The sequence below is a fragment of the Anguilla anguilla genome, chromosome 4 (assembly GCF_013347855.1).
Source record: "Anguilla anguilla isolate fAngAng1 chromosome 4, fAngAng1.pri, whole genome shotgun sequence".
NCBI lineage: Eukaryota > Metazoa > Chordata > Actinopteri > Anguilliformes > Anguillidae > Anguilla > Anguilla anguilla.
The window spans coordinates 50,635,692-50,659,125 of NC_049204.1; the positions used below are offsets into that span (position 1 = coordinate 50,635,692).

Below are 23,434 nucleotides of genomic sequence, written 5' to 3' on the forward strand. Positions count from 1 at the left end.
GTACTCGCAGTGCTTTAAGTTTTATTTTTCTAAAGTAAATGTAACGCATTGCTTTCTCAAATTACTTACAGTGGTTTAGACGTGAGCGTGTCACTTCGTAGTCTACTGTGGGAATGAAGGGTATTCTGATAAGCTGTGGTGTTAACGTGGCGATCATTAAATAAAATTTTATGTGGAGTCATACTGTAACTCTGCCAGGTAAACTGTTTGCATAATTCCACCCTGGGAGCTATTATTATGATTTGGTAAAAAATAACATTTTTTGGGTCAGAAATCAAATTTTGTCTGCTCTCTACTTACAGAGCCCCAAATTCCTTTCTGAATTCAATTAATTATAACTCGAGCTTTTAGTGAGTCAACCAAAAATTCAGAAACCGCTTCAAGAAGACAAACCCTTTTTAACCATCTACAACATTTACATATAGCAGGAATAATACAATATGTCCCTCCTTCCTGTGTGTCAGGGATGGAGCGGGAGTACACCATTCGTGTTATAAATGCTGACCTATGGTTGCATAAATGTAGGCTAAATACTGTCAGCATAAGCCTTTAATATTTTATTAGATGGTGTTTGGCATAAAGGCTTTTGGAAGTATATTTAATAAGTGGGGAAAATGTGCCATAATTAAAACCCATAGGATATGTGCCAGTAACACCACATGCTGTTTCCCTTCCCAGTCAGATTTACATAAGCCCTCAATAGTACAAACATTGTGGTGTGTGTGTGTGTGTGTGTGTGTGTGTAAGAGAGAGAGAGAGAGAGAGAAAGAGAGAGGCTCACCAACTGCTGATGTTTCATTTTCTTCTTTGCGTCCAGTCAGGACTATACTCAGAACTGGAATATTACGCAACAGTACAGCTAAAAAGAACTGCATGTTGCATTCCAGCACCATGGACAGCACTATGGAGTTCTGGTTTGTAAAATAGGTCTGTAAAGTTAACTCAGGTTTCCAAACAAGGAGCTGTCTCGCTGAGCTGGTTCAGTGGAAGATGCTACCTCTTCACAAGCCTCTGGAAAAGAGGCGTAGGCATGGCCTTTTACTTAGAACCAAAGGGACGCATATGTGCATGATTGTAACTTCTATAAATAAAAAATAAAAACATCATCTGAATTGTACATTGAGTTTAAGCCAATAGCTTTTTGTAATTTCTTAAAAAGCCAAAGCCAAGCTGTCACAACAGACCTTGTTATAAACCCTATGGAACCATTGCATTACTTGGAAAGACAACGAATATGTTCATAATCATATGTTGTTTTGAAAGGTTTTTTTTGTGTCCAAGACAGCTTCTGTCTGGAGAGCTGATTAAAAACTGCCTCGCTGTAGCCTTTTGTTCCCGGTTTCTCTTCTCTGAGATTGACGCACAGCGTCCTGAATGCTCCGATTTTAGTACGCGGAATTATCGCCTGGCGCTGAACTCCGCTTCATATCAGCAACAATCAAAGCACAGAGAAATGGACCTTATCCCCTCTGGGCGTCTGTCGGACTCGCGGCTCACGTAGCGGAATTCGTTTTCGCCTTACATTCTGCTCTCTCGCCTTTTAAGTCCGCCTCTTCAGGGAGCAGCGGCCTACCTTTGTGCAGGTCTGTTCGTGCCATTACCCTCCGCCGTCTGTTGCCTTTCGTCTGTGCGGCGTATTAAAATGCTACGCTGGGGACAGACTTAGAGCTTATTGGATTTCTGCTCTGCTTTCTTCTCAATGCAAAGGTTAAACAGGCTTTGCAGAGACCTCCCAAAGTTTTGATACCATGTTTTTTTTTATGAAAAAGTCAGAAGCCTTCAACAGTATGGAAAATATCTCTGATGTGAGGTCCACAGTACCAGTCCAATTATTTTCTTTCTGTAAGAAACGTAATGTGTTAAATCAGGTTTGGTTTGTAAATGAACTGGAAATTACCCTATGTATAATGTTCCTTTATGAAATGACCCTATCATAGACCTCTTGATTTAATCCAAGCGTTTAATATTGAGAAAATGTGTTCTCACCGATATGTTTGCCCCTGTCAGCCAAGGCTTCAAACATCAAAATAGGTCACACGGCTAATTAGAGTGAACATGCTGTAGTACAGACAAAAATCAGAGCACTGGATTTGTGCTCTTGAGGGCTCTTATTTGTGGTTAGTGTTCATTTCCAAGAGCTCTCACAGGCTACAGAATCAGTCCTGGATCTAAATGTAGCTTTGAGCCTTGGCTGCATTCATTCAAATGGGGCCACCTGTTTACCCTAGCCCACCCACAGCACTCTGCACCTGGACCAGCTTCTATGCTGATTGCCATGTTGTGGAAAGAGAGGCTGAAACAATGGAGCTTGTTTACCAAGCCCTCCATAGAGGTTCTTCTAGCCAGGTTATTTACATGGAAAAGTATGGCAGAACCTATGGTTAGAAAATTGCTTTCAGAGACCACAATTTGTGCAAAGCTCATCACTCACTAAACATCATTAAAGAGAGGTCACCTACTGTTCCAAAGGAGGATTCTGTCAGCACATCTTTCTTGCCATGATTTTTCATTAGTAATGGGTTCACCTCTTAGGTCAGTCCCTCTTGTTCCTATCTTGATGCTGATTGTTTGATATACCATGTCTTATACTGTACATCCATCCATTCATTGAGATTAAAGTCATCAGGCAGGTGGCATGGAAACTGCACCATGCATGTCATGAGATCCACTCTTAATGTGCTCGAGAAATAACATGAGACTACAAGTCTACCCCTCACCATTAGGTACTGTATGTAGTGTCCAGGCAAAATAAGTAGGCAGATGGAAATGGTGGCAGACAGTTATTCTCCGGAAGAAGGGGCTAATAATTGTGTGCACAGAGCTGTAATACCATACTGTGTTTGGCTAAAATGAAAGAGCAGATCCTCTGCCCACCTCTGAAATGAACAATTCAGTCATTTCAGTCACTTCTCCCTATCTGTTACTTCTGGCTTGCTCAGACATTCCCACTTGCACAAGCCCATGCAATTTTTCTACCGTAAAATCATTCAGAAAACTATAGTAGTACAAAAAAAGTAGTACTAAACAATTTGAAGCACATTCTTCAGATCAATTGTTACTACGATTGTTAAATATTTATAGTTATGTAAGTGTACACATTTAATGTGATTGCTCCAAACAGGTATGCCAGTAGTGAATTAAACAAAATCAATGAGAACTCTTTCCCAAATTTTGAACCTGTGTTTTGCCTCTTTGGTTTGTAATTCTTGCATCACAGTAAATTACACAAATGACTAATTAATTCAATTTCTTTTCTTAGTGTTTTATGCACAGATCTCTGATATGCAGGCCATACGTAGTATCTGGAATAATTTTACAAAGTGTGTCATGAAATTAATAATGTGAATTTTGTATGGCATGTTTTCATTTCTTAATTTGGCTTCTAATTATTCTTATCATACAATTTTGTTTTACATATGTACTTATTGATATGAATAATTGTAGAGTGGAATATTGCATTTTGCACAAGTAGTCTTGGGACTGTGAAATTACTTGATTGCATATGCTTAGGAGCAGAGTTACATACATTGTTGATGCTAAAATATACACTACATGGCCAAAAGTATGTGGACACTTGAACATCACGCCCATATGTGCTTGTCGAACATCTCATTTCAAAACCAAGGGTATTAATATGTTGGTTCCCCCTTTGCTGCTGTTACAGCCTCCACTCTTCTGACTTTCCACTAGACTTTGGAACATGGCTGTGGGATTCACTTCCATTCAGCCACAAGAGCATTAGTGAGGTTGGGCACAGATGTTGGGCTTAGGGCCTGGCTTGCAGTCAGTGTTCCAAAGGTGTTTGATGGGGTTGAGGTCCAGGCTCTGTGCAGACCAGTCAAGTTTTTTATCACCGAACTTCAGAAAACCTTCAACACTTCTTGCTGTGTGCACAAGGGCATTGTCTTGGTGAAAGAAGAACGGGCCTTCCCCAAACTGTTGCCAGAAAGTTGGAAGCACACAATTCTCTAGAATGTCATTATATGCTGTAGCATTACTATTTCCCTTCACTGTAACTAAGGGGCCCAGCCCAAGTCACGAATAACAGCCCTAGACCATTATTCCTATTCCTCTAGTTCTTGTGCTGACGTTGCTTCCAGAGGCAGTCTGGAACTCAGTAGTGAGTGTTGCAACCGAGATGTTTTTTAACGCAGTCCCGTTCTGTGAGCTTGTGTGGCCTACTGCTTTGTGGCTCAGCTGTTGTTGCTTCTAGATGCTTCCGCTTCACGATAACAACACCTACAGTTGACCGGGGCAGTCGTAGCAGGGCAGTAGTTTGACAAACTGACTTCTTTGAAAGTCACTGAGCTCTTCAGAACGACCCATTCTACTGCCAATGTTTGTCTATTGAGATTGCATGGCTGTGTGCTTGATTTTATGCCCCTGTTAGCAATGGGTGTGGATGAACACACTAATTAGAAGGGGTGTCCACATACTTCTGGCCATATAGTGTATGTGGAAAAGGAGGAATTCATTGTATCCAGCTAGACCCATTGTGCCAAATGTAGATAGCAACAAAAAAGATCCTTTTTTCAAATATGAAAAAATACTGCAGTCACTGCTGTATTAGCATTTGGCCATTAGTACAGATATTATGTTTTTGTTGAGTGTTCCTTAGATCATCAAACAAAAAATAGCTCCCAAATGTTAGTTGCACTGCTATGATGCTGAAAGGGACATTTACATCTGAAAATTGAAGTTATTCATTAATTTTCTTTTGGATAAAGACAGCTCTTTGCAGTGCATTGTTTTCCTGTTTAAGACATTATCATTCGTGGATGTGGTTGCAACAGCACTTACATCATCCAATTAACTCATGTTGGAAAATATTGGCATCCAATTTTTTAGGTATTTAGAAGAGACTTTAACACAAAACCTTTTTTGGTTATTTATCCATACTGTTCCATTCATTTTGGATTCAAGGCCTTGTGAACCCCAAGGCCTTTCATGGACTAATCAAATCTGAAAAAAATATTCTGTGCAGCACTATCATCTTTGGGTAAATGAATAACTTTCATTTTTAGGGTGAACTATCCCTTTAAGCCACTCATCTACTTTATAGTACTAAAACCCTGTGCCAATTGCACTGGCATCTCAATATCTTGGAGCTTTATATGCCTTTTACAGCGATGTATCTGTTAGCAAGGCTCTGTTGTTGTTGACATTAGGATTTTTGGGGAGCAGGTAATGGTTGCATGTGGAATTATATCATGTCACCTTTTTTACCTTATATTTGAACAGGATATATCTCCAAATATGTGATTAAAAATACAACCAAGCATCATTGGATAGAGCATGGCTTCCTCTGGTTTGTGGCCAAACACCAGGAACATTTCGCCCTTTTTAGGAATGACATGGATTCCCTGCTCGGATTTGGACAGGAAAGCCATTTCCGTGCCAGTGGAGGAGGTCACTGATGGAATGAGCACCTGCGCCGATTCTCTCTGCTCTCCCGGCGCTATTGGTTCATTTTTATAGACGATGTGAGGCCGCCCTGATGTCAGGCATATCTGACTATGAGGCTGCCTCTGTTATAGAGAAAGTAATGGGGTGAATTGAGCCCAGCTGTTCTGTTTTGTCAGTAAACTGTCCGTAGGACCGTGACCGCAGCGTAATAGAACGGCGAGCAATGTTCATTGCTGTGAAAAAGATGCTTGCGGTTACATGGCCGTCTCTGCCGCCAAATGATCGTTCCGTTTTTGATATTATTATGATGGAGATTTTTCCAGCTTGGTCATATGGGGCCAAGGGGAAAATGGTAGAGGTGTGTCTGCTGCTGGCTGGTAATATTAGTACTGTAGTTTTCTTTCTTTATTTTTTTGGGGGGGTGGGGGGCAGAGGATTGATTAGGTTCTTCCGGGGGCATGGGGTGGTTTGGTGCTGGGTACAATATGAACAAGGACAGAGTTATGGGTAGGGGGGTGGGCAGGATATTACTTTGGTTGGGATGGACTGGGGTGGATGGGCAGCGGGATTTGTCTTTGAAAATACGTAGATATGACTGTCTTTATTTGTAATTGCTGAGTTTCATTTAACTTGACAAGATGATTTAAAATGAACATCAGAGACAAATGATGGCCTTTTATGTGTGTGATGAAAGCTTTATCTGAAAGCTTTTTCAGGCTAGGAATAAAGACCCTCTCCCTGCCCTTGGACGTACTGAATGCATGTGCATTTAGAATTTTGAACTTGGTTCTGGTTTGAATGGAAAATGAATTAGAATTTCATTAATCTTGAATATGGGGTTTTGTATACGTTTTGCCAATGGGATGTTCCCATCTGAAAGCCAAGACTTGGAAAGTAATTGTCTTGAAAGCCTTATTATGTATCCAGATCAATCATTCTGCTCGTGTGTATTTTCTGTGGTTCTGTAAACATGAAAGGGGAGGACTTAGATGCAGACATTTTTTCCAGTTTTCAAATGGTTGAAAAGTAGTCATCAGCAGTGGTCACATAAACAAACATGATTTGATATTTAAACAGCTGCATTGGGATTTTAAAATGGAGCTAAATATTATCCTTATTGTTATTGTCCATAAGCTTCTGCCAGATGAAGGCCATGTTGGCAGGCTGCACTGATGGGAGAGAAGGATTAAAATGATGGTCTGCATTCATTTCCTTAAAAGATGTCTATCTTTTAAGTGCATTATACTCAAAACATGATGTTACAATGGGATATGCTCATTCTCTCCCTCTATTATTGGTATTTCTCTGTACACACACACAGACACGCATATAACTCTGTTAGTGGGGTTGAATAAATCCTAAATAACTGCTTAATTCTTCCTATTAAACCTCCAGTAAAATGATTCTCTCAGTGTCCTTTTACACTCTTGCTTAATTGAAACAGTTTTGAGATATCAATTGACTCATCAATTCAATACTTTGGTGTTGTTTGTTAGCCTTCAGTAATCACAGTTGAACATAAACTTCAATCACAGGCCCCCAGCCCTTTACACCTGGTTAATGCGGTTGGTTTTCTGGTGATTTAGGATTTGCTGATGTCACAACTGTAAACCTTTATTTTTGTGTCGGGAATTCTAATGGGTTTCACCTCAGCCCCAAAAAAGCTGTAACTGGAACATATTGTTTGAAGTTGGCTGTGTAATGAAATAACAGTATATCATTTGGCAGATACATTGTGTAGTTGGAGGTACAAAGCATCTGTGATCTACAAACATAAGCATCTGTGATGAACATCTGTGATAAACAAAGCTTTAGTTGGATGGCATGGCGATACATATAGAGGCTTATTTCTACTGTGAGTATAGGAAGGGTACACGGTGCAGAATGAATTTAACATGGATAGTAATGGCATTGCCGAAAGGTGATTACATTTTAAAAAAATGAAATGTCATTTAGCATTCTATGTTAACATTGGATTTACCTACTGTATGCACTGGTAAATATTAACCATATAGCAGTATCTCTGGACGTGATGAATGGGTGTTGCTAATTAGCCCAATGATTAGCTAGCTTGCTAGCTACTATCAACACATTGGTTTTGTTCTTTAATTTTATCATAGCGTGGCAACTTGCTAATTCAGACTCTTCAGTACTTTTTGGTTCATACATCTATTTACCTAGTGGAAGCTAACAACAGTACATTTGTACTGCTGCTGTTTAGCTTACCTCCAGCTTGCAGAATGCAGAGTTCGTTTTGGAAAATAGATGGGACTGAGTGACTCTGATTTTAGTGAAATGTATATAACTTTGCTCACATTCTGTTTGAGCTCTTTATGAGTCCTCAAAGCATTGAATGAAAATTTTAATGAAATGATTCATATTTTAATAAAATGATTCAAGTGCTGAGAGAGACCTCAGTTCGGTAATTGCATTTTTCCGATTGCTGGAAGCCATGGGGAACACAATGGTGAATCCGTAGGAAAGGAATGGCATGTGGCTTCATTAGGGACTTCAGCTGCTGTTATGCTGTAAATATGCAATGCCCTGCTGCATATTGTGGGTGCCTGTTCAAAAAAGCGATGGTAGCTCCATACCCTTCCTTCTGTTGGCTCCTTGTTGGCTGACTGTGTGACCCAGAGCTACAGAACTGAACATTTGTTGGAGACGGTTGAGAGAAGTGGGTTGTGAGAGGTGAATGTGTTCCTTCAACATATATTGTATGACTTAAAAAAAACACTGCAACATATTCTGTATTATCCATTAAGTGTGTATTTTCTAACCAAGAGCGATGTCAATTAATATGCATTTGTACATTCGTGGGCAATGCATAAGGGTGTATATTTTGAAGTAATGTGTATTTTTTAAGTGTCTGGGCCTTAACTGTCTCAGTTTTGCTGAAATGATAGCTGTATTAATTGTTATTGGCCCTAGGGCACTTCATGCTACTGATGTTTACCTGACTCGATTACGTTTAACACTAATGTGTATTACTAATGTACTAATGTGAATTTAGCTTAATGGGATAAAATGTGAAATAAGTGGAGTTATTTATATTCTACACAAGCTGACTGTGCAACCTTGAGCACTACAGGCACATAACCGTCGAGTGTCAATCCCAGCTCAGTGTTTAATCAACATGTGAAACTTGAGCAATTAATAATTGTGCTCCGGGGACCGGCAGTGAGAAGCTCTGTTCCGCAGCTCGGTTTGGCAGTGGAAGACTGTCTGAGGATGCGGTGGTGTGCACGGCCATGTCAGCTGGCCATAAATGTGACTTGGACTTGTTCCCCACCTGCACTGGGGTTCCCTGCTCATTGACCGTGTTGGACCTCACATTGCTTACACACTGCAAAGGCCAGGCTCTGTGCACTGCCATCCAGCACAACTGCCCCTGAACAGCATAACTCACGACTGAGATTAAAAAAGGCCCTCCCTTTGAACTCTATAAATCTTTGTCACGTAAAATCATTTTTGAGATAAAATGAGCAATTTAAAAAAGTGAAAATTTTCATTTCATTTTAAAGGTACCATGCCTCAGTTATCTGTAATCTGTTAACTGTGCACATTCTGTCCTAACTAAACACCATTAAACAGTAAAACTAAATAAAATTGAAAGGATGTCTTTAATCTGTGAGGTCATACTGTGGTATTTTAAAGTTCAGCTGCCTATGTTTAAATGTAAATTGAGAGCGTATTTTATTTTTGTAGATAAATGTCCTGAGTTAAAAATATGTTTAGCTTAGTTCAGATATGCTCTTGGAGGGTAAATTTGTTGGCTGAAAACTTTATCAAGGTATGATTGCATTTCTTTGATTACATTGTCCATTTGAGGTTTAAAAATATTATTTTATCCTCATAGTTTTGCAGCATGGAATAGACTACTGCTTATGGGCCGTGATTACCAACAGATGGAGTGGCTTTGCTTGCTGAGGCTATCCCATGAATAATGGCTGTTCATGTGGATTTGTCATGCATTTTATCTGAGCTATAGAATAACTGGCATCATATGACGTGAACCAGATTAAAATGTCACTTAACACTAAATGGTTTTAAGCAAGGAGCTTGAATACATGAATATTCTTACTCAGATATAATCAGATTTTTTACTCCCATTAATTTGCCATGCAAATGGTTGTTGCATATTTTATGTATTCTTTCAATACATTAGTTATACTTAGAATTATGATTGTAGGATTCAGTAGTGGAAGTTCTTCATACATCACATTATATGGCTGGTCATGCCTCGGCAGATGCTTGTCTGAATACAAAAGACACAAAACTTTAGTATCAGTCTCAGCTGCATTTGTGAAACAACGGTCCACGGGCCCGGCTTGCGAATGGATTCGCACACTGCATTTGGTGGTTCCTGCCAAGAAAGAGCAACGGGTTGGGGATGTTTGTGAAATCCCAGCACTGACCTGCCGTATTCAAATCCCACTGGGTTCATGGCAGAATGTGTGGACCGGTGCTGTGTCCCGAGGGAAATGCTACGGTATAAATCACTATGCAAAGCATTCGCTTTGTTTTTAGTGCGCAACAGCAAACCTGGGGCTGGCCAATGAAAAGAGAGAATGACGGTAAATCCATGGGAAGTGTGTTTATCAAATCAACTCTTCCGTGGCCCTCCGTATAATTTGACGGGGCTCGTTATGGCTCGGGGTTGCGTATTGTAATTTGGCGACTGTTGGCTGAAACAAATTGCTGCTATACTTTTTGCTGTCAAAATGAGTTCTGAGTTGCGGACTTTTTTCTTCCTTTCAAGTTGCAGTTTTTAGCATCATTTCTTACCACACACATTCTTAATAATAATACCACAATGATGAAATTTTAGACTCAAAGCAATGTTAATAATGTTGATGCAAAACCTATTATAATTCTTTACAAGCACTCATGCATTTGAACTTTGCTATGGCCCCTGCTGCTATAGTCAGCTTGTAGCTTTTTCTGAAATAGCTATTTGAAAAAAATATAATAAACTATAAAAAAAACCCTGAACATACACAGTAAAATGTCAAGTGTTACCATATGTACTCTGTAAGAGTTGATTTAACACTGAACATTTGACAGTGCATGTCCTGTATATCATTTGTTACATTACAGGCATTTAGCAGATGCTCTTATCCAGAGTGACTTACACAAGGTTTACACAGCATTATTTGTATTATTTGTATTTAAGACATTTTCATTCTGAAGAGAAATTCAGCAGTCCGAACTCAGCGCTCACAGAAACTTCTGGGCTGCTGCAAGCTGGTTGGAAAATAAAGTCATTTGAAAAACACTTACTCATGATCAAGTTGTTTGACTTGGCAGAAACAAGTATACTTTGGGCACAGTTTGATACAGATCTGTTGGAAACAGTCATGTAGCTTTTTGTTTAATCTCCTAGGTTTTCTTAGCGGACAGGTTTTTTCCCACTGTGTTGTGGATTTTATGCAAACGCTATCAAGATGTTGGCAATGTTGCACAATTCAATGCTCTACATCAAGGTACTTTTAGCTATTTCTTCCCAGGGTCCAAATTCTTTTTGAAAATAGGACATATGGGCCAAATGTTTTCTCAGTTGTAAAAATTGTAAAACTTTGTATGAATAAAATGCATCTCAGTTTAAACAAAGCAGAAGCATTATTTAATTATGCATCACAATTACTTTTACATTTGTCAGTAGTCGCATATGTTGACACTGTGCGGATGCAAACCTAGTCCATTTCTGATAATGCATCAGAGCAATATATTTATTTTCTCAAAGAGTAAAGGGCCAAGAGCATTTCAGGCCACATTTGGTCCCAGCGCCGGTTGAATGGCCATGATCCATGTGAAGATTGCATGCTGCATAAAAACTGTCATTTTCAGGAAAATGTAGCAAACATTTTATGGTAGCGGCATAATTCATGCACCTCATACTGTTACGAACATGGCAAACCCTCAACAACAAACCAGTAGGGCACAGTCTAAATGAAAACGATTCTTTTTACTTTGGTTGTAACCTGTACTGTAATTTACGTAATGTCATTTTGGTTATTGTCTTTTTGGAGTATTGTTTAAATAGGCATAGGCATCTCTTACTGTAATTCCATGGGGGTTGTGACCTGTGTGAGGCCCTCATTTTTCTTGACAAAATCATAGCCATACCACGATGTTTCAAGGGAGCTTGTTTGTGATATGCTTCGAGCATTTTTCTAGATTTCTTTGACCGAACTATTTGGAGCAATAAATACATTTGAAGACGGCCTGGGGAACTATAATTTTATCTCAAAACCAAATGGGAATATAAGCAGAACCTTCCCCATCATTCTTGAAGTGTTTTGGGTTAGCTGGGTACACACTGATATTTATTCGAGTCACACGGTGTTCTTGATTTCCTTCATATAACCAATTGTTTCAAGGATGCAGACGCTGCACATCTTCTGAAAGTCACTCAGAGATTTAGCTCCCATGTCATGTTAATACTCTTTCAGTCTCCGCTTGGAATGTCCTTTCGTTACGACGCAAATGTTTCATGTTGACAAGACCTAGGTAAGCAGCTTCATTTGAATGGTGTTGTACCAAAATGGCTAGCCAGAACATGAGAAAACTACTAAAGGTTCACAGTGGAAATAGTCTGTTCCACCCGTGTACTGTAAGGTTGCCGTTTTGCTTGTAAATCCATTGTATATAATTTCTACTTAACCTGACCATTAATTTCACTAATTCTAATTGTAATTCACATTTCTAATTGCTTGTGCCATTAGCCACTTAAATGCAACCATGTCTTTATCAAGTCAAAAGGGCATAGACATGCTATTCAGAGAACTATAGTATGTGTTTTGAATGAAAGCCTTAGCCTTGGATAATAAATCTCTAGCCAGTATTATCTAGCCTGTTTTAATTCCTTCATTTGATTTGGATGTTAAAAAAATAAAATAAAATAAAAACCTGAACAGGAACTATATGCCCTGAAGATGCATATGGGAAAACAAATGTTCCTTACACTTGGGTGACAGTTCAGGAAAAAAAAGAAGAATATGGGGATTGAAAGTTTACGGCAGAGAAAAGCAGTTTTGCTGGAGGGGGAATTGAGTATTTTAAGGGCTGGCCTGGAACACTTCTGCTTTGAATATGATCCAAAATTACATACAGCGGATGGAACTGTCTCCATTTGAAAAAAGGTTAATAAATTGTGCTTGCTGAATAATTCAGGTTTTAGGAAATAAGATTATGGAGCCCATTAGACCAGGGCACATATAAATTATAATGTCAGTCCTCCGACTGGTGTCAGAGTTGATTGCGAAATATTAGAGATATTGTCTTTTTTTTTTTTTTGCTTTTTGGACATTACATTTCTTTTAATTAATACAAGGTTAGTCACATTGTTACTTGCAATTCCTTTACCCAAACCCCTGTTTTGTGAGCAGAGTGAAGTAGAAAACTCCAAACTGGGATTTAGTACAGGAATGTCATACATAACTCACTAAGAAATTGAATTTATGATCAATGTGGTGTGCTACATACAGAGTAGACAGCACAGAAATGGAAATAACTGTTTAAATTTAAATGACTCAGACAGTAAAGGTGCCCACCCTAAGTGAGCTGCCTATAGACGGTTGCAGACCTGGGTCAAATATGTATTTGTTTTGGATTCAAATACTTTTCTGTGCTCTATTGATCTTGCCTGGTGTAATTGAGCCTGCGAATATGACCAGAACGTGGGGTTTGCACTTTTTGAGAGTATTTCATTGGTTCCAATACACCAGACAAGATCAGTGAAGCATAGAAAAGTATTTGAATCCAAAACAAATATGTATTTGAACCAGGTCTGGACAGGTGTGAGCCGTGGCTGTGCCATTTGCCACAGAAACGGGACACTGTGGACCATATTGCTCCAGGAATAGGTTCCTCAGATTACAACTGCATTTCTTCATTAGATACTACTGGCAAGGCTTGTTATCATTGAGAGAAATTGCTCTCCTCTGATTGGTAGGAGCTGTCGTGTTGCATTGTGCTGCCTTGTATTTAAAACAGCCACTGGCCCATGGGCGAGGGCATTGGGGGAAAACACAAGCTTCAGTTTCATTGCTTTTGGTGCAGTTGCCTCCTCGCAACTCAAATGGCTCAATTACCAATTTTGCATTGGTTGTGAAAAAGAGAAAAAAATATATGTTTGTCAAACAAGCTCCGCCTTCTCAATGTGAAATCCTCTGTTAGGATTTATGTGGTTTGACTGCAGGCCCAACCTCTAAAACCAGGAAGGTTTTAAATTTGCTGTGCTCAGCAACTTCTTTGCTCCGTAGTCATATTAAAGGTCACTGGGTTTCCTCGGCTGAAATAGCATTTACTGACCTCTATTGATTTTCTGCTAAAGGGGATAATATATACGGGTCAGTCAGGTTACCAGTCAAGCATGCATGCTTATGACCACAGCTTATACTGCCAAACTGTGTGGAACCACACCAGTGTGTCAGACTGTACTCTGCAGCTTACAGTACTGGTATTAATACATAACAGTGTTTCAGGCTGTACAGCCTAAAGTACAGGTATTAACCCATAGCTGTGTATCAGACAGTACTCTACAGCATACAGTACAGGTATTAACCCATATCTGTGTATCAGGCTGTACTCTACAACTTACAGTACAGGTATTAACCCATATCTGTGTATCAGGCTGTACTCTACAACTTACAGTACAGGTATTAACCCATATCTGTGTATCAGGCTGTACTCTACAACTTACAGTACCGGTATTAACCCTTAGCTGTACATTAAACTGTAGCCATGTGGTTCACCTGTTGGCACAGAAAAGATTACCTTTCCTCACTCTCAGATTTGTGTGACCCTGTGAGATGGTGAACCTCGGGTAAAGAATAGTAATTTGTGATTGGATATGCTTCACACACAGACAGAAATGAAAATGTAGCTCATTGCTAGTTTGTGCAGCTTGTCTATTTCTGTCCCTTTCATAAATGTGCATATGGAGTTCAGGTTCAACCTGTGTTTAGATATTGCTTCTTGTAGTTTGATGAATCGTGCTATTTTATGGGTGTTGTTTTCATTAAGAAGTAAATACTATAATCAGATGTGAGCTTATCAGCATCTTAGGACACGTTGTAGTCACACCACTCTGATGGATCCGGGTTTCTGTTTTGCTGGATCTCTATCGGGAAATCGAGCTGAAAAGAATGAAGAATCAATCAGCAGTGGCTGTTTTCTCAAACCTGTGGCTTTGGTTCCCAGTGAGGATTAGAAATATAAAAAAGCAATAGTGCACTTTGAGAACCGCAGTACGCCCTGTATCAATCCTTCTTGCAATCCGTGAGTTTAAAGTGCAGATTGAAATTGCGCATCATAGTTAATAAGCTATTTATAATCCTGATATGCCTGATTGACTTGCTGTTATTGTGAAAAATGCAATACAAATGAGATTGATGTTTGTGGATTACATTTTAATTTCAGTACAGGTTTAATAGATGGTCGTTGTGGCTCCTTGGGTGGGGTGAAAGTCTGATGAAAAAAGTTTTATTAAAACATGATTGCTGTACAATACCACATTAAGAGACAGCAGGGCACCTTGTACAGAGCTGAAAGGATAGACGGGGCTGTAAATGTGAGCAAATTGTTTGTCGCTAGCCTGCTCTTGACACCATTTTAGAAAGTTTACATTTGAAATATTCAGCAGATGCTGTTATCCAGAGAAACTTGCACTCACTACATTGCTCTTATGTACTGTCCATATATTCAGATAGATATTCAAGTTAAGTGCCTTCTTCAAGGGTACAAAGGTAGTGCTCCTCCTACAGGCTCGGGTTTACAAGCCCAGTGTCCTTAACCTTTATGCTGCACCGCTACCAAAATGTCACGTGTATTGAATGCAAAGAGAGGGCTGGCCATAAATGCGGGCTGGCTCCAGCAAACGGTCCCAGACTCAGACCCTGCGAGACCACCGGCTGCCTCAAACAGGGCTCAGGCCGAGAGCCGCGAATGGCCTGCGTGTGTACGAGGCTGAGGAGCCTTACGGTTAATTACCTTATTAACGACCTGCCGTCGGCTTCCAGACGTGGCCTGAAGCAGGCTCTCCTTAATTGATCCCGTTATTAATTCACTGTGAGGTGAGCTCATCTGAAACACCCCCCCCCCCCCTTAAAGAATGTGCCAGACGGAGGCGCGGGCAGGAGGCCCTGGAGATGGAGGAGAGGAGCAGCGATGGAAGAGGCTGCCTACCGGGCCGTGTAGAGGGCAGTCCCTCGGCTCCCTGCCCCTGCGCTCACGCCTTGCATATTCAGGGTCTGGATCTCTGCCAGGCTGCGAGCGCGCTCCCTTAGCCGCAGACAAAACTGGCAGCGCTTATTTATTTATTTGTCTGCAGCCCTTAACATCCTGCCGCACACGAGCGCAGACGAAAGACAAGGTGAAACCTGGCTCTGCGCAGTATTAAGAATCATCCCGCTTTGTGTTGCCCTCGGGGGCTCTGTAACGATGCTGTCAAGCTGGCACTCTGTGATTCACTGCTTCCCTGAGAGATGCGGAGCTGAGCGTAAATGCTTGTTTTGTGCGACGGAATATAATGTTCACGCGCCGTTGATCTGCAGAATATTTTGTGTCTCCGTGGCCCAAACGCGTAAACAAACATGCTTGCCTAATGCCTTCATATCTTGATTTTGAATGAACGGCATGCATCCACTCCGAGTATCTGAAGGATGCTTAATGAGATTAAACAATGCAATCGGTGGAGATAAAGGGCATCATTTGCATATCCTGCGTACGGCCAGTCACTGACCAAGCGGTTTAGTTCCGGTCGGTGTCGTTTCCCGGGAGCGTGAAATGTGTGTGAGAGAGGCAGTGTCTGCTCTCATTAAAACATAGATTACTCACGCAGACACCCAGGCTTAAGACAGCAGCAGCACAGAAACTATTTATATCAAACGCAGCTGTAAGGACAGGGTCCCCTGCCCTCCAGCCATGACAGGCAGCAATCTTCTCCACAGTGAACAGAGTAAGAAAGAATTCATTTTGAAAGGTTGGCCACGAACACGTAAAGCTAGAGTCCATAAAGCTGGTGTCATTTTTATATGTAAGTGTGCAATCTTTGAATTGACAAAGAATATAACCTTAAAGCAATAACAGTATTCCAAATCATACCAATCACAATGGATCCAACACTGCAAAATTGACCAATGCATTTGTGTAATTAAAAGTACAATGTGGTACAGGGAGTACATAGTAAATCAATTGTTTTCAAGTTATGATTCGACGGCATATTGCCTGTCCTCACTCCAAGATGATTGTCTTTTCCTTGTTCATGCTAGGTAGTCCGCCTGTATGTCCAATATTCAGTGTATGATGGGGCTTGGTGGGAAAGTTTCTTTAGGACAGAAAAGCGCACTGCGCTGTGCTTGTGGCTTGCTGTGCGTCATTAGCACACAGGGTTTTGTCAGCACAGGTAGTGAGAACAGCGGGCTCTGTGTGCTGGAGAGCTAGCAGCTGTGCCGTGTGGTGAGCGCAGGGCCGAGCAGAAAGTCTCTTTCTCTCCTCTCTGACTGTCACCTTCAGCTCTCTGCTAGAAAGTCCTTGAGAGATGAAATTGAATGGGGATGGCTGACGGCCTGTCTGCCAGGCTTACCAAGTGGCAGCAAGGTCATGCGGAATTGGTGCGTCATAAAAAAAATAAAAAATTGTATTCGTACCTTTCTGTGCTCATATGTTTTCTGCTGATTCAGGTCCATAAAAATGGCAATGCTTCTGCTGTGGTAAGAGATTTACCCAGATGTGCCCAGCAGACTGTAAAGTGCTTCATCACATATACAGTAGACCCCCTTTTACACCTGCTATCAACATGCATCTCATATCCAGATTGTATCCAGATAGGATTTAGTCGGATTACATTTACACCTGGCATTGTGTCTCCACTGGCTGCATTGAGATCCAATCATGATCTGATCTCACTTCCTCCTACTGTTGCACACGCGACATCCTCCTCTCCCTAGTGTGCGAGTCCTCTGTATAGATATTGTAATTAACTTGTTGTAGGCTAACGATGATGTGTTATTTTTGCAATAAAAGAGGGTCCCTTGAAAGATGATAGTGGCCGTCCGTGACGCTATGTGAACACGTATTTTCTTTTATGTAGCTGTTGCATGTGGGTTGGAAACCTACTGCATTTACACTTGTGTTAAGTGTGGTTCACAATCTATCCTCATTGTGTCTTGTGTGAATTTACACCTATATTTGTATGTGGTCCAGTGGTATCTGATTGCATTCTAATCACTTGAGATGCATGTTAACACCAGGTGTAAAGGGTGTCATAGTTATCCAGTTATAGCTTCCGCTCTTCACTTCCTGCTCATTCCTCATTGGTCCACTGCATTGCTTCCTCTCAGTGATACTCTGCTGCAGACACCCACGCCGCTGAGAGACGCTCCTCTCCTGTGCCCTTCCTCCTGCAGCCCTGTGTGGCCTGTTACGAGCACTTCGGCCCCTGCTTTGCGGGCCAGTGTGTCAAAGGGAAAGTGAGAGGGCTCCAGTTGTCATGCTCCTTACGTAGGCCTGGCTTACACGATGATCGTTTTAAATGCAAATGATCATTGTGTGCAAAAATTCCCCCCCGAAAGGAAAAGAAGGCTTGGCACAGAACGTTTGGTACAGAATGTGACAGCACAGAGTGATGTACTCCCCTTTGTGCGCTGCAGTTAAATCACCTCATTACCATATTTAGTGAGACTGACAGTTACTGTGCGGGGTGTCATCCTACACAGTGTATGCACCCATCACAGATGCCAAAGGCTTGGTAAAGGCTGTGAATGCAGCCAGCGGCCTGAATAAGTGGAATATGTGCAAGTGCTGTGTTTGTGTGGTGCCCTTGAATGAGGTTTTTGTAGAGCAGGTTTTCAGTACGCCGACAAGTTATGCAAGTCGCCCTAATGATATTTATTAAACATAAAATGTACATAGACCTCTTCCCTACAGTAATCGGCCATAGTGAATCTTCCTAGCTGGCACGAGGCCCGAAAGCCAGTGCTGGAGTGGGTAATGCCCCATTGTTCCATGGCTTTCCTGGGAGAATCCAAACTGCGCATCGCATCTGTGCTGCGCAGAGTCAAAGCTGTCATTTTCACTTTTATGTGCTCGAAACTTTTAGCGGCGTCCATAATTATCAGGCATAAAAATGCTTGTGGGGTTTTATAGCTTGAGAAAGTTAACTTCCGCTAATTCACGGTGCTATACTTTTGCTGATATACACATAACCATTTTTGCCACGGCCTTTGCTGTGATGCATGCTCAGGGAGCATAAATGGATTCCTCAGTGCCTCTGACGTGTCACATCTAGGAATGCGGCTATCTGAGAGTCCTGGAAAGAAGGCCTCGGGTTTCAGCTGGTCCCAGGGACTGGAAAATTGTGTCACATGTCCTGCACGTCTCTTGAGGGAGAGCGAGCAGGAAGCATTTCTCCTCTGGCATCTTAATGGGCTCCTCCGGCCTTCCAGTTGTGCTCTTGGCATGCAGTCCAGTGCGGATTACGCACTTTGGCCTGGCAGGCGTTTCTCCCATCCGCAATGACAGAATTAGAATTCTCATCCTCTGTCTGAACACTGAGCTCTGCCGGTGCCTGACATTGCTTGTGTCAGCCCGGGCGGGGAAATCTGCTTGTTTTGCCAGGGTAGCATAGCGGTTTTCCGAATCTGCTTAATCCAACATTAGGAGTCAACTGGAGTTCATTCCGAAAGCGTGGCTTGTTCCCTTGTGCGTGGTTCAGCACCTGCGGTATTACGGGTCGTGCAGGTTTTTTTTGAGCCGAGTTAGCACAAACGTCTTTAAAATATCTGACCGCCATACATATTCCATATTTATATTTCGGTAACCAGGCTCATTCGACGGTTTTCTGCGTTTTCATTTTGACCTTTTTGTGACGGAAGAACGGGTGGGTGGGGGAGGCCGGCGGGCATGATGCCATTATTATAGTTTCTCAAAAACCGGGTCACAGACTGTGAAAGGGAGAAACATTGAATAATGAACCTTTTGTGTGTCCGCAATGGAAAGCCTCCACTGCAGTGTCACAGGAAACAGAACTCTCTGTGACAGAGTGCAGCCCAGCAGATATTACTGAATGCAAGAGATTACCAGTGAATTAAGAAAAATGACAAGTAACTGTTCGCATGGGAAATGGCATGAATAATTATATACAGTGCAAAAAATAGTTTGTCATTAATTTACATGAGAAATTCTTAAATATTGTAGCAATCATACTGAATTGTGAGCATCGATATAATAAAAATGGAATCCAGTGCTGTTTTGGGCTTTTCATTAAGTATTCTAGTGCATGGACCACCCCTGCTGCAATGTCATTATGGGAGGCCTGTGAACATTTTATTTCCTGTTAGAATACATTTGCATAATGCATCTTTAAAATTGTAGGATCACTAGAAAGGCACTTTTACATACAGTAATTTGTACAGGTCATAGATCAAACAGGGAATTTGTTTCAAATACAAGGTTACAAAACTGGAAGAATCGTAAAAAAACAACAACACAGTGGTAACACATTCAGTATTTTCCCCTGTTTTTTAACTAAGCTGATTTAGCAGCTTTGCAGATGTAAATAATTTTAAGTAAGGAAAAACAGCCCCGTGTCCTATGCTGCTAGCTCACAGGTTCCTCCTGCAGGGACTGTTAGCTTATCGCTCCCATGCTGTGTGTGCTTAGAACCTGCACTGTTAGCTTATCTCTCCCATGCTGCGTGTGCTTAGAACCTGAACTGTTATCTTACCTCTCCCATGCTGTGTGTGCTTAGAACCTGAACTGTTATCTTACCACTCCCATGCTGTGTGTGCTTAGAGCCTGCACTATTAGATTACCTCTCCCATGCTGTGTGCTTAGAACCTGAACTGTTATCTTACCTCTCCCATGATGTGTTTGCTTAGAGCCTGCACTGTTAGATTACCTCTTCCATTCTGTGTGTGCTTAGAACCTGAACTGTTACCTTACCTCTCCCATGCTGTGTGTGCTTAGAACCTGAATTGTTATTTTACCTCTCCCATGCTGTGTGTGCTTAGAACCTGCACTGTTAGTTACCTCTCCCATGCTGTGTGTGCTTAGAACCTGAACTGTTACCTTACCTCTCCCATGCTGTGTGTGCTTAGAACCTGAATTGTTATTTTACCTCTCCCATGCTGTGTGTGCTTAGAACCTGCACTGTTAGTTACCTCTCCCATGCTGTGTGTGCTTAGAACCTGCACTGTTAGTTACCTCTCCCATGCTGTGTGTGCTTAGAACCTGCACTGTTAGCTTTCCTCTCCTATGCTGTGCGTGCTTAGAACCTGCACTGTTAGATTACCTCTCCTGTGCTTTGTGTGCTTAGAACCTGCACTGTTAGATTACCTCACCCATGCAGTATATGCCTAGTACCTGCACCGTTAGATTACCTCTCCCATGCTGTGTGTGCCTAGAACCTGCATTGTTAGGTTACATCTTCCATGGTACATGTGCTTAGAATCTGCACTGTTATATTAACTCTCCCATGCTGTGTGTGCTTAGAACCTGCACTGTTAGTTTTCCTCTCCCATGCTGCATATGCTTAGAACCTGCACTGTTAGATTACCTCTCCCATGCAGTATATACCTAGTACCTGCACCATTAGATTACCTCTCCCATGCTGTGTGTGCTTAGAACCTGCACTGTTAGTTTTCCTCTCCCATGCTGCATATGCTTAGAACCTGCACTGTTAGATTACCTCTCCCATGTTTTGTATACTTAGAACCTGCACTGTTAGATTACCTCTCCCATGCTGCGTATGCTTAGAACCTGCACTGTTAGATTACCTCTGCCATGCTGCATATGCGTAGAACCTGCACTGTTAGATTACCTCTCCTGTGCTGCGTAATGCTTAGAACCTGCACTGTTAGATTACCTTGGCCATGATGCATATGCGTAGAACCTGCACTGTTAGATTACCTCTCCTGTGCTGCGTATGCTTAGAACCTGCACTGTTAGATTACCTTGGCCATGATGCATGTGCTTAGAACCTGCACTGTTAAATTACCTCTGCCATGCTGTGTGTGCTTAGAAACTGCACTGTTAGATTACCTCTCCTGTGCTTTGTGTGCTTAGAACCTGCACTGTTAGATTACCTCTCCCATGCTGCGTATGCTTAGAACCTGCGCTGTGAGATTACCTCTGCCATGCTGTGTGTGCTTAGAACCTGCACTGTTAGATTACCTCTCCCATGCTTTGTGTGCTTAGAATTTGCACTGTTAAGTTACCTCTCCCAAGCTGCTTAGAACTTGTATCTGTGTGCCCAGCAGCACTCTGACTGCTCTCTGTTTTACTCTAATAGGAAATGATGACCAAACTGATAACTGAGACCCCAGATCATCCTGTTCCTTTTCTCATCAATCACCTGCAGACTAAAGAGGGGAGCCCCAGCAAGCTGCAGAGAACTCTGCTGGGCTCTGCAGCTCTGTGGGCCCAGACCGGCTTAGCGGGTGAGTACACACGCACTGCTTCACACACTCTGCACAGCTTCATGCACTATGCACTGCTTCACACGTACTGCACTGCTATATACACTGCACATACATACACACATAAATGCACACATCCATGCACACACACACTCACACTCACACACACACACACATGCACACACACACAAACACACGCACACACTCAGGGTATGGCTCTCACATTGATATAACACGATCTGTAGATTGATCCCTGTGAGTTTTAATGGAAAGTTCATGATAAACTACTTGGCCAGTCAGTGTTGTTTTGTTATGAATTGGCATTACTGCCCTTATGATCACTATATTAGTTATACTCCAGTGTAGCTCACATCACTGCAACACACAGCGAAGGTTCTGTGGTATCAGCTGAGCAGCGCATCAGCAGGGCACGCGATTGCGTTTCCCTTTCTGCTGTGCTCTCGGCGTTCGGTCTGAGACGGTCTCCAGAGAGCAGAGCCTGAACCCTGCGTCTCACGCCGTTTGTCTCCGCAGAGAACAAAGGGACAAGGCGTGATTTCAGGGGGTACGAGAAGCCGTGGCAGATGCACCCCAAAAAGCCCAAAAAATCCAAGAGCGATCTGGCGGTGTCCAATATATCCCCGCCGTCGCCCGAATCAAAGTCACGTGAGTAGCTCTGCTGCGGTAACAAACACCTGCGCTTCCGGTGCAGACGTAGGCTGAATGCTCAGTTCTGAACTCAAGGGAGGAAAGTCACAGGACATTCAGCTGTAGCTTTGTGTGATTTGCACTTTATTTCACACCTGATCCCTGATTATATTTAAATTCTTTGCGTAATGCGGGTGGGGGAGATGGGGTAAAGGCTACAGTTAAGTGACGACTCAAATTCTGTTTAGTAATTACATGTCTGTTTTTTTTTAACAGTTTTTCTCAATTGTTTATGCACGTATATGTAACTATTCCTCATTCCTCAAGTTCTAAATACTAAACAAAAAAATACTATAAAGATTATAATGACTGTATAATGTGATACTCAAATATAAAACACGCAAATACAATTGCAAAAATATATTTTTTTTACTGATGGGTACTTAAAGTGTTCTACATAATAGAGAATAGGAATACTGTAAACATGTTTTCCATGTGAACACATTCATTTTATGAAAATCATGCCAAAAATAGAAAATTGTGCACACTACTTTGTACTTTGCAGTCTGAGTGACAAGCAGGAAATGTGCTTGTACTGAAAAATTGCTATAGGGGTTTGGTACATGAGTTTCAGGTTCTGGTCACCGTGTCTCAAGTACCAGTGTGTAAGCAAATGAGAAAAACTGTAAAGTCAGGTCTTTTTTCTGTCTTCAATGAATAATTGCTTAATGTGTAAGTATATGGTGTCCTCGTCATTGCAGATAAATAAATAATAAACTGATATGGAGTGAGTCACAGTACAATCCTGTGGCCTGTGCTGAAAATAGTGGAACGCTCAAGTGGTGGCTAATTTAAGGGATATGCACGATGCTATAAAGTATTCAGCATTACACTCTGTCACTGTCAGTGCTACTCCTTCTGCCTCAGCAATCTTAACAATCTGATTTAGAGGAGAA

At 41.6% G+C, this 23,434-nt stretch overlaps 1 protein-coding gene across 8 annotated transcripts in view; it reads left to right on the forward strand.

The window, feature by feature from the left end:
- Positions 1 to 23,434, forward strand: part of c4h8orf34 (chromosome 4 C8orf34 homolog) — an 83,683-nt gene that overhangs the window by 3,158 nt on the left and 57,091 nt on the right. For 5 of the 8 annotated variants that reach the window (XM_035413901.1, XM_035413899.1, XM_035413898.1 and 2 more), the window contains exons 2-3: positions 21,704 to 21,851; positions 22,365 to 22,496. In XM_035413901.1, coding sequence (XP_035269792.1) covers positions 21,707 to 21,851; positions 22,365 to 22,496 — 277 coding nt within the window. In that variant the 5' untranslated portion in view covers positions 21,704 to 21,706. The remainder of the gene's footprint in view (positions 1 to 21,703; positions 21,852 to 22,364; positions 22,497 to 23,434) is intronic. The other 3 variants (XM_035413904.1, XM_035413900.1, XM_035413903.1) reach the window with 1 other exon arrangement.